Source organism: Zonotrichia albicollis, chromosome Z (genome assembly GCF_047830755.1).
Source record: "Zonotrichia albicollis isolate bZonAlb1 chromosome Z, bZonAlb1.hap1, whole genome shotgun sequence".
Lineage (NCBI taxonomy): Eukaryota > Metazoa > Chordata > Aves > Passeriformes > Passerellidae > Zonotrichia > Zonotrichia albicollis.
Genome location: NC_133860.1, coordinates 2,290,413 through 2,302,634, shown reverse-complemented (window position 1 = coordinate 2,302,634; position 12,222 = coordinate 2,290,413). Strand labels below are relative to the sequence as shown.

Below are 12,222 nucleotides of genomic sequence, written 5' to 3'. Positions count from 1 at the left end.
TACAGCTTGCTACCCCTAAAAGCTAGTAAAAAATCCTTGCCTTTTCAGTCATGGAGTGAGCAGGACTATTTGTTTTGTCTTTGATATTGGGCATAAGTACGTGTCAAAACACAGGAGGGATTATAATGGCATTGAACTGTCTTTATTGTAATCTCTTCATCACCACATCATAGCAAAAATTTTAATAAATTCTGCAAACTGCAAACATTTTGGAAGCTAAAAGCTGGAAGGACGAGATAATTTCTCATCCTTCTAATTCTGCCTGACCTCCAAGAGTTAAGAAGGAGAGGTTTTGTGTAAGAAGACCTCTTGCATTTGGACCTTCAAAGGAATGCAAATTATGAAGCTATTTCTGTTTCCTGGGTATTCAAATTTCCCTGAGGTTCCATATCACAAACACAAGAAAACTCTAGAAAAGACAGAATTAAAGTGATTACATGTGCACATAACAAGTGTATCTAATATAAATAAAATGTTTAACAGGAAAAGAAATAGTGATAATAATGACATGGTGAAGGTAGAGATATGGTCTCCAGTTTACTGGATTCCAGTTCCTTTGTCCTGAACAATTTTTCCTAGAGTATTTTAACCAGCACTCCAATATTCCTTTTTGAAATGCACCCCTGAATTAGAAAAATTGTTACAGATTAAAACCGTGATTATCCCATTTCAAGCTTAGAAGAGAAACCCTCAGAATTTTGTCAGTCCCTCTGCTTGTGCCGGAGTGACTGAACCAGCTGGGTGTAGCCTGCCACGCCCAGGAACAGCTTCAATTAATCACTTGCTTTGCAGGTGGGCTCCCTTGAGCAAGCAATGCTGGATGCACTGGTGTTGGACAGAGTGGATTTTGTGAAATTGCTCATAGAAAATGGAGTAAGCATGCATCGTTTTCTCACCATCTCCCGGCTAGAGGAATTGTACAATACGGTAGGGCCAGCCTAAGGCAAATTTTCTGTCTCTATATTCACTGTTCTAGCTCCCACTTGTATTGTAATGGCATGATGATGATGCACCAGGCAGTCAACACCTGCTGCAGAAATTTTTCATTAGGCCATATTGTCTCTCTTGCTTGTCTCTCATATAGTGCAACATGCTGTGCCTTGTCCACATAATCTGCTGTATGGATTTTGTAAAGACATAAAATAAGTTTCACACAGTGCCAGCTAATTTCTTGTAATTGTAATTCTAATATGACAAACCTAAGATTTAGGCAGGTGGTACTGGCTGGAAGATGGTGACTGGCAATTTAGGACTGATACAGTGGTGTTATATGACTCCTGACAATATGGTTTCAGAAAAATCTTCCAACTCTTAATCAGTCTCTCTTACAATGAAGGGTTTCCCCATGCCCCTACTGAGTTCCAAAGCTTAGACCTTTGACTTTTAAAAAAATGTTTGAAAGTTTTTAATCCTTACAATTAAAGTTAATATAAAACTGCACAAATGAAGTCTGCTGCTGAATTCTCAAATGCAAAATACATTCCAGCATTCACAGTATTATTATTTATTTAGGTAGTAGTTCAGAAAGTTCAAACTTCTTATGTGTAATGAAAAAAAATCTTCAAGGCCAATCTAGTTGGTACAATTCCCAGTTTCTGCTGTCATAAGCTGCTGCACTGGACTGTTGTCTGGATGTGCATCACACTGATGGTGACCAGAAATCAGTCTTGCAAATATCAAATATTCATAAAGGATTCAGTAAATTTGGGCAAAATAGGAGGGGCAGGTATAGAGAGACAGACAGACAGACAGACAGACAGACAGACAGATATAGATAGATAGATAGATAGATAGATAGATAGATAGATAGATAGATAGATAGATAGACAAACTCCCATGGGAACTTTGGTCAGCTTACATTTTGCCTATTGACTGGCACCTATGTATTAAAACCAGAATGCCTACGAGCTTTCTTGTAACAGGAATAAGCATGGTAGTTCTTGTACAAATGCCAGTTTTTACAGGGAATAAGTTTGACAGAAGTCTTCAGTTCCACAGCTAAAAGAAGGGCATTTTGAACAAATTTATTGCTGTAGAAATCAGCGTACATCTTTTCATATACAAATTCCAAAAGACCCAGGCTCTGAAATGCCTGAACTACCAATTATACTGTAAGACCAAATGCATCCATTGTTGCCTTAGCACCAAAAAAAATTACATGGCCAGTTAAAAATTACCATATTTCAGCATAAGACTTAGGAATGACCTGTGAAGCTACAAACCAGTGAATCTTACCTCTGCTATGGCAAATTTGTAAAAATAGAATGAAGGGAATAAATTTTATGTCAACAAAGAGTTTATCAAGCTTCTATAGGAAAACGTTAAGCCTTAGAAATCTATTTCTGCAATCAGCATGCACAAGAATAAGAATGTTGCACTTGGTTCCATCTTTTATTTTTGCAAAACTTTAACACCATTTTAAAATTTCAAAGGTTATTAAAGAAATGTAGCTGCCATGGTTTAGAAGATCAGGGACAGTTTTGGTTTAAAACCTACTTGAATGCTAAAAAACAGGGAGAAGGAAAACATGGCCCATTTTTAGCACAAAAGGACATTATGACCAGGGTCATGAAAGACTCTGGAAGACTCTGTTCAGTTTGTTTATGTAAGATCTGAAAAACAGTACCTACAGAAGAGACAGTAATATTTGCAGGTGTTTTAGAAAATCTGAAGCATATGAAGAATAACAGGTAAGTCTCATCATGCTCAGAGATGGGATTATGTAAAATTAAGTGTTGGGAAGTGCAGAGCAATGCATACACGGAAATGTCGACTCTACACATGTGTAGTGGTCTCATGCATATCAGCTGCAACCAAGGAGACCTCTCGTAAATGTCTCTTAAAATATCAGCAACAGTCAAAACAAAGCAGAAAATAACGTAAGATGTAATAATAGTAGTAGTAGTAGTAGTAGTAGTAGTAGTAGTAGTATGATCAAAATTGCGGGACTCCTCTGCAGAATATTTTTGCAGTGACAGCTGGAGTCAAAAGAAGATTGGAAAAATTCACAGACCTTGCATTCTGCATTCACATGCATGTGCATTCACAGGGAGCAGCTTTCAGGTGAGACAGCCTCAATGCAATGCCAGGCTCAGAGTGCCTCTGAGCCACCAGCGGTGGAACTGGAGGTCCTGAGTGCAGGAAGGCTAAGACTAAAGCAGTTGGTTTTGCTTCCACTCTTTCCCAGAGGCTGTGCTATGCTACTGGTTTTTCTAAGCCAGGAGCCTAACCCAATACATAGGACTTCCATTTTCATCCACTGTGGCAGTTCATAGGGTTTTCTTAAGGAAGAGTTTTCTGCAAAAGAGTAAAACAGGTGAAATAATGCTCTTGTAATTGTTTGGGTTTTTTTTTTTTAATTGATAACACTGTACAATTGAAGTGCTCTCAGCTGCCTGATTTCTAAACCAGCAAAGTGAGAAAGTTATCTCAACATTTATATTTTGTGCAAACTATTATGTTCTTCTTCATTTGTCCTTTGCAGAGACACGGACCATCCAACACTCTGCATCATCTAGTCAGGGATGTGAAAAAGGTGAGTCCAATAGACGGTAGGTTGAAAATAATGTTATTGGTTTTTCGTAGCTAGATACAATCTCTGTTCTGCATGAGCTTTCAGTCAGAGCCTTCTCCTTCCTGCTAGTACAGAATGTCCTGTTTGTGTGCTCCAAATATGAACTTTTTGCCTACAAAGCACAATTAGCAAGTTATTTGGCTTGCTTTCTCTGTGGTTTTAGACGCTTGAGTAATAGTGTGTCTGCTGCCATAATTGTAGGCTCTTACATACTGTGTGGATTTATGCTGTTACTTGTATTTTTCCATACCTGCAGCTGTTGTCTAAGCTACTTTCTGTGTTGCTAGTTTACTTCCAAGCCTGTAAAATAGCTATTACCCTTGTGCTGGATCCTGGCTTTTTGAAACAGTTCCTCATTCTGTATTGTGTGGTACATTTTAGCCATCTTCCTCAGCAGAATATAAAAATTAGCAGTGCAAGTTCCCCCTGACCCTTATCATGTTAATTTCAAGAATCTTGAATTATAAAAATCTATTAGAAGAGCTGGACAGAAATACTGAAAGGTCTAGTGGCAGGAAGGAGATATCAAATACCTTTACCAATGTGCTCAGGATTAAAAGAGTTACAGTGGCTGCAAGGAATAAAAATCCCTTATCCTTTAAATATATGGATCAAGTAAGGAGATTGAGTCTGCAAATGACCTCATCAACTTGAATATTCCCCCAGAGCATGTGCGGATTACAACCTTGCACATTATGTAAGTCAGACCTCAAGGGTAGCATACTTGAGAAAGGATATCTCTGTACATGGAACTAGATGGAAAATTTTAAAAGGAGAAGATATTCTTTCTAAGAGCACAGGTTTTAGTGGTTTTTTCTGACAGTGACAGAATTGAAGCCACCTAAGAGAGGAGAGTAGTCATATAGCACCTTTTTACGAAGTAATTTTACAGAGTAATCAGTAGCATGTTAGGAAGGTTCTGGTGGTATTCTTTGATTGGTGTGTTAAATTTCATCATCATTGTCCAATTATGTATAGGGTATTAAGTGACCATGGAAAAGTGTGAAATGCCCGCAAAAAGAAACTATGCACAAATCCCCTTGGACTGAGAAGAGTGAAGCTAGAATCTATTTAGAATGGATACTGCTCTTGAAGCTGAAGTTTCCAGAATATTTTATTACTCAATATGCAGTTATTTATGTGCCTTTATTAATTTGAAAGAAGCATAATTTGTCTTCTACTTTTTTTTTTCCAAATGCCTTCTCTTCACCAGAATCACCTTTCCAAGATCTTCTTCAAAGGCATAGCAAATTGTATGTTGAGTAACTAAATAATATGTATCTCTTTTTTCTGAGGCCCTAACTAAATATGTATGTTTAAAGAAACTCTTGAAAGAAAAGACATCAAAGTAGTCAAAGATGATCAGTACTCATGGTTGTATATGAATAGACACTGAATAAACTTACACTATATTTGATGACATTATTTGTTCCATAATGATTTCTAACTAGTAAGTGATGGTTATCATTCCATAAATTTATCTTTCTTTCCTCTGTCAATATCTAAAATCTTCAGTAATTCCAACTACATTGAATCAGTCTTATGAGCATAGGTGAGGGCTTTGAAAACAGACAGCCTGGTATGCCTCTTTAGCACCTTCCTGAAGAAAATTGGACCTCTGGGGCTCTATTTCTCATTTTGTTCAGGATGAAGAACAGCCAGGTTTCATAAGGAGAAGTGACAGCTCACTATAGCCCTGACAGCTGAGCAGATCCCTTACCAATCAACCAAGCCATAAATCAGTCCTCAGATCTGACAACAGTTTAAATGAAAACACCTCTTTTGAAAAAGCTTCTTAATGGACACATCACCATTTGACAATTTGATGGCCCATCATGCATGCAAGACAGACCACACTGCTGATGCTAGTTTTTTGAGTTCATGTATATTTTGATGCCACACACCTAACCTCTCAGATTTAATTACAGCATCACGGAATATAAATACCAAAGTATGTACTACACCACCTTGAGACAATATCTAATTGATACGAAATACACTGTGTATTTACATGTACCTCTCAGTTTTGAAACCTGCACTATTTAAAAGGGTGTATGCTAAAAACCTTGCATCTTGAGCATTGTGGATTCTCAGATAGAGAATGGATATTAAAAATCATAGGAGCAGTAATTTACTACTGTTGTACTATATAGCTGTGTAAATCAGTAGGAGAGTATTGTTTTGTTATGTTTTGTTTGGTTTGGTTTGTTTTGTTTGAAAAACAATCTTGCCTGCTTCATAAAGCAAATAATGAGAACAACAGAAGTCATATTATCACATTCCATTTGTGGCAGCCTGTAGACACACTTGTGCACGCAAAATATATAATACAACAATATATTTTCCCTTTGGTTTTCCAAATACTGCTGTGAAGACTGATAGCCTAGGCAGCATACTGTAAAGGCCTGGAGATAAAATCTGCATGAATTTACAATAATCTAAATGTGCATTAATTTTGCATGTATTAACAAGACAAATTATGTCGTAATGACTCTGCCTCAGATCACCTTTCAGTCCTCTCAATTTCACAGCTACATAGCAGGGCCTGCAGTTTTGGCCTCATGGCCATTTTGCCATCTCCTGTCAAGGGTCCAGGATTTCAAACTTAACTTTGGCTTCCTTCCATAGACCATACACAGGAATGTACCCAACCTAAGCAGAAAGAATCACACACTAGCTCTCCTGTACACCCTGTCTGCAAGTGGAGGTTGCCCTCTATGAATTTAAAAAAATAAAAATCCTTCCCTGCCTCAACTAGCTGATGAAGATCAGTAGTAACTAATAGACGGATTTCTTTTTTCATTTATCCAAAACATTGTATATAATTAACAGATCTCAATTCCACTTCAGGATTATTTACATTTCCAAAGCTGGGGTTTTTTTGGGCTGCTACTGCACATCTGCATTTCCAAAGAACAAACTAGCAATATATAGAATTTTGGCAGTATTATTTCTTTCTCAGCATGCAGACTCAGAGGTTTGATACATGGTGACATAGAAATGCACTTGAAGCGAAGAAAGTACTACAACTGACTAGCTACAGTTTAAAACTCAAATTTCTTCAGGAGAAGAATTGTGCATTAGACTGAAGAGTTTGTCCCAGCATTAAAAGATTTGTTGATTATTAACCAGAACAACTATCTTAGCTCAAAATCAAACTTTTTCTTTGATTATTCTTGACCACCTAGACTGCACTAGAATTAGTTCATCCAAATTCTTGTTGTTCTTGGGGCAGTTCTGTCCCACTTGCACCACTGTGTTTTATTTACAAGCATTCTTAGCACTGCCAGGGTGGTTCAAGCTGTCTGCTGACAGAGCAAGTGCTTTGGCATGTGTGCAACTCCTGTCACAAGGATGGTCCAGTCTTCTTTACTAGGGTATCGCACTTTGGAAAAGGAATGTTTATGAAGTGCGTATTTGTCCTGTGGATTTGGAAGTTTTCTTTAGTGAAGTGTTTCAGTATTATCTGGGAGGTTTAGATGCATCTTTTATCAAAGTTATTTTACTGGAATCTTTCTATCTAAATCTTTCATGAAAATTTAGAAATCAAAACTGTGTCAAGAAACTCAGCTTTATAATACGTATAGCACCCTGATGCCTGTTGTTTTTTAACTGCTCAAATGTTTTTTGCCACTTAATAACATTAAAGCCTTCAGTTTGAGTGAAGACCTTAAGCTAGAAGGAGTCCTGCCTTGGAGGTGCAACTCCCATTTCTGCTAATCCTTTCATCCTTGCTCTAGTAGAATTATCCTCTTACACATTCTGAAAAGACAAGAACATTTTAGGGGGAAAACCAACCAAACCTAGCAGAATTTACTTTTTGAAATATAATTTTTTAGATTTATTTTTCATTTAATTTTTAGATGTTATCTTTCTTAAACTGTTCAGCATAAGCGTTACCATGTCCAAATTATCTAAGCTAATGCACATTCTTGCCAACCATAGTAATTCCCCCACTCATCACATTAAACAAGATTAGGAAGGTTGCAAAAAGATATGCTGGAGGACAATTGTTGGCAGCTCAATTTTTTCCAGTAAATTTTCTTGATTTTTTGTCCCTTTGAATGCCAGCTGATTGCTAGGCATGGTACACTGTGGAAGCACAACCTCCCTCTCTCCTTCCTCAGTCTTTGCAGCACGCTGCTTGTACCATGGTAGCAGGGCAGAAAATAAGCCTTGTCCTTCATGGCTGAAGTCGAAAAGGAAGGAGGATCTTTGCATCCATTTTTTCTCTTCTGCAGAACCAGTTGCCATCTGCTCTCCATTAGTGATTCTCTGCTCTAATCTAATAAGAACATCTCCAGAGAAGCCAGGCAGATATCTCCAGACATGCAGATATTTCAAGCAAGACATGATAGCCATAAAATTGCTCCATGTGAATTACTAACCTTCTCCTAATGAACACATTAAAAAAGCTACAGGCTCACTGTAATCTGTACTGTAAATCATTATAGAACAATAGATTATTACCGTGCACTGAAAAATTTTGAAGCTTTGAAGAGTTACAATTTCTGGTCCTTCTGTAATATAGGCTATATGAGACAATTTTTTATTAGAGTAATATTCCTTTTTTACAAGGCTACTGTTCGCAGTACTCAGAAGGATAATTTGTCTCTCCACCTTTATCTTGTAGTCATTTCTTTTGCACAGTGACATGCAGAACAGAGAGGGTTCTCTAAATCTGAAAGGTTTCTTGGTGAGGTCTCTAGAGCCAGGTGATCTATTCCCAATTTCCTGAATCATGCCTTCTTTTCTGGTAGGGAATGCTTACTGAAACAAGACCTCTCATCCAGTCAACTCAGAAGCAGAGAGTTAGAGAAGGAGGCAAACCTTCCTTTGGGTTCATTCCCTTCCCATTAGTCCTTTCCTCCTGTAAAGGGGTCAGAGTTTACCTTGTGTAGATTTTTCTGAAGAGAATAGAAGAACAGGTGTGCCCACACTGGGGTTTTGTTCCTCCATTGCCAGAGACCCCCCCAGAGACTTGACTGGCACATCTGTGAGTGCAGCTCAGCCTGAAATTGTTCAGCATACAAGATGTCCCGTTGGGTTCACTGCAACTGGAGAATAGAAATGCCCCATTAACTCAGAGTGAATTCATATGCAGTGGGAGACAATCTGTTACTGAACTCGTTCTTCATAGTTTTGCAACCCCCAAGCACTGGGGAACTCATAACCTTAGTGATGCCATTTTCATATTTGAAAGTGAAGAGTAGGAGGATGTGTGCAAGGGAGTTCCCATAAAAAGGACAGTAAGATGTGGATGTATTTGTCATTCTGTTTCCTTTCAAGTTAAAAAGTACATGCTGAAGACATCATATACACATACATACACACAGGCATATAGATACATAGGCATACACATACACACATATATCTATTTAGATATGGGTATATAGAAATATCTAACAGAGGGCAGGAAAGGAAAAGAAATGAAAGGAGAAGTATGTAGGCATCTTTTCCAGGATCCTGCTAATGACCCTTAGCACAAACTCAGTTCATTTCTTGTGAGAAAATCTCCATGGCTCTGCTGGAAATTACATAACTAGATAATGTGTTTAAAGGGGCTTTTAGTAAAATATGTAAGGAACTCAGGTAGAGAATATGTTGAAAAATTTCTAGGCCTGTAGTTTTCTTCATAAGAAAACCCCAAAATAATTAGCCACATAGGTATTTTGTTTATTACAGCTTTCATACATACAGATGCTTTCCTCAATCTTGGTGTGAAGCTTAAGCAAGGGTGTGTATTCTTTGAACACAACTCCAAGACTGAATGCTGATAGACTCTACTTTCCCCTAGCAACTAGTAATAATGATAGCTCATGTCCTGTGTAAGTCCTCCAGAGCTGTAACACCAATCTCACCTCCTGCTCTTCCATTCCTGGAACATGGGAAGGAAACACTGCAGGATGGGAAGGAGTTGGTCCCATGTGAACAAGAGATTTTGTGTGATGTTGCTTCAAATGTCTTGACAGTTCAGAATAGGCAGTCCAGAGAGATGCCAGCAGAGATGCGAGGTGCCAGGATGAGTTGTGGGTGAGAGCTGGTGCAGGAAGAATACTATCTTGCAGAACTAGAGTCCAGCAATTGTGCCTGACTTTTCAAGTGTATCGATCCTCATGCTTTTGTTTCTGCAGTCATGTTCCTTGTTTCCCCAGCTGAAGAATATGAGTACTGTGTACTGACGTTATCTTCTGTTACTTCCAACAAGTTCTTCACCTTCTTATTTAACTTATGTCTTCTTTCCAAGCGAGAATATCCAGGTTTCGGTTGGATCTATTTTAAGGTGAATTAATTAACCAGCATAATAATACATTCCTGCTTTTACCTATTTAATTTGTTTTATTCTAACTCCATTTTAAAGTACATTTAACAATGTCAGTAATGAGCATTTCTTTTTCCACCATCCTTATTTTCACTGCAGGGAAACTTACCTCCTGATTACCGGATAAGTCTGATTGATATTGGGTTGGTGATAGAGTACCTGATGGGAGGAGCGTACCGCTGCAATTACACCCGAAAGCGGTTCAGAACACTGTACCACAACTTGTTCGGGCCCAAGAGGGTAAGAAACAAGCTGTTTGCCATCCTCAGGACTGTACCAACTGGCAGGGATTGCCATAGCATCTTAGATGGTTCCAGAGTGGTGGGGTCCAGATTCATTTCCATTATGTGCATTGCTATTATCTCACCATAATGCATCACAAGCCAGACGCTTATATAAGCTATGGTTTTTATAAATTTAATGAAAAATGCCCTGCTGAAACCAGCACATTAAACAGTCTGACTCTAAAACCTGTAATTATGAGTATTCACAGCTTTTAAAAGGCAAGTCTTTTGACCTAAGCCAGTAATACTGTAATTCTAACTCCTGAGTTAGATTTGAAAACTTCTGCATTGTTAGATGCATTTCCTATCTCAGGGCTCATCTTCTGATTGTGATCTGAAGGTTTCAAGGCAAAGAAACTCATAACTCAAAACATGCTTTATTTTTTGGATGTGGCTCCAGCGGTCATTGGGTTCATGGCAACACCACTGTTAAATATTTTTGTGATTTTTGTGGGTTCCTTGTTTGATAAGTGAATACAAAGTCTTTCTAAAACACAAAAGCAGTTAATTATCATCCATATTGCCATTGACCCAGTTCACCCTGAACAGGAGTCTGTTTAGCTCCTCCCAGTGTGACTCCCAGTTCCTCCCAGTTCCTTCTTTGCCTACTTTTGCCTCACATTTCAGATTTTAGCAATACACAACAATGAAAGTAGTAACAAATCACTATAAATAGCAACAGCTCTGTGAAAAGCTTGCAGACAGCTTATTTGTTTCCATATGCTTTTCCTTAAGATTCTTCACATTTGAAAGGAAAGAGAGTGATTGCAGCTGGTGGGAGAGAATTCCTTCCCAAAGTCACTCCATTGACAAAAGCATTTGAGCAGTGATTTCACCAATACTGAACCAACACACAGAGGGCTCCACAAGAGTCAATAAAAGTGTTCCACAGCCGTGGCCACAATGCTGATGTACTCCAGAGAAATCCATTGATGCCTTATCAGTGGTCCCTATCACTTTCTTGCTAGAACAGCCCTAACCAGTTGTAATTTTTACCTGAATCCAAATATATGTCTTCTGATGTGGTTTTGGTGAAATAATGTCAAACTCAAGTTTGAAATAACTGCATATTTGATTGCTGTATGTGTATAATATGATTGGTATATGCATATATATATAACACATATATATATGCATGTAGTAATTAGATTGGTGTATGTACATATATGCTATTGCAGTACATTTTATTTTCTATATTTTCATTATTATTGTTACTAAATTTTATTGTATATTCTAAATCACTCTACATGCATGTGTATGTATGTGTATATGTATACACAAATAGCTGTAGTTTTTCATCACTATTCTCTGAGAAATAACATTTTTCTAATTTTTTTTTGTACAGCCAAAAGCTCTGAAGCTGTTGGGAATGGAGGTAGGCAACCTCTGACAAATCTTAATGTCTTTTCCTTCTTTGATAAATATAAACTATATCCAAATGATGTTCAAATTCAATGTAATGAAAATATGACTAGTATTTTCATCCAGATAGCTGGTTTACACAAGGGGCAGATTAAGAAACATTTCTTAATTAAAGTCCAGGAGATAGCTAAGGAAAAAGAGGGCTCTGTCCCAGCCATAGATCTTCTTGTTTTTTGTTTAATAAGAATTAAACAAAGTGTTTCGGTCCAGCAGGGCAAGCAGAATTTCAGTCAGATAGCATCTAACTTCAAAACATATTCAGAGAAATGAAACACTTGCAGAGAATAATGCAGAAATCTTTATAGGAAGACATCCAAAGTTATCTCAGTTTTATTGGCACATTTGGCTACTCTGATGCTTCAAGGGTATGGTAGTATTTTCATGGTTTTTTTATTTTATACAACCACTTTCATTTTTCCATCCATAGACATAGGACAGAATAGGTCAGCACACCTGATAAAAGCAAAAGGCTAAAATGGAAAGAAACTAAAGGCAACAGAAGCAACAAATGGATGGAGAAGAAAGGAATAAACACACAGAATAGGAGTAAAGAAGGGAAATTGCTAGTTTTGTAAGATGATAAAGGGAGAAAACACAAGAATAAGCATAGAAGGAGTCTT

The 12,222-nt window shown here is 37.7% G+C and overlaps 1 protein-coding gene across 11 annotated transcripts in view; it reads left to right on the top strand.

Moving 5' to 3' along the window:
* The window catches only part of TRPM3 (transient receptor potential cation channel subfamily M member 3), a 411,968-nt gene that overhangs the window by 348,255 nt on the left and 51,491 nt on the right, over positions 1-12,222 (top strand). For 7 of the 11 annotated variants that reach the window (XM_014268915.3, XM_074532493.1, XM_074532490.1 and 4 more), the window contains exons 11-15: positions 793-927; positions 3,485-3,535; positions 9,822-9,857; positions 9,996-10,136; positions 11,526-11,555. In XM_014268915.3, the coding sequence (XP_014124390.1) occupies positions 793-927; positions 3,485-3,535; positions 9,822-9,857; positions 9,996-10,136; positions 11,526-11,555 (393 nt within the window). The remainder of the gene's footprint in view (positions 1-792; positions 928-3,484; positions 3,536-9,821; positions 9,858-9,995; positions 10,137-11,525; positions 11,556-12,222) is intronic. The other 4 variants (XM_074532489.1, XM_074532494.1, XM_014268913.3 and 1 more) reach the window with 1 other exon arrangement.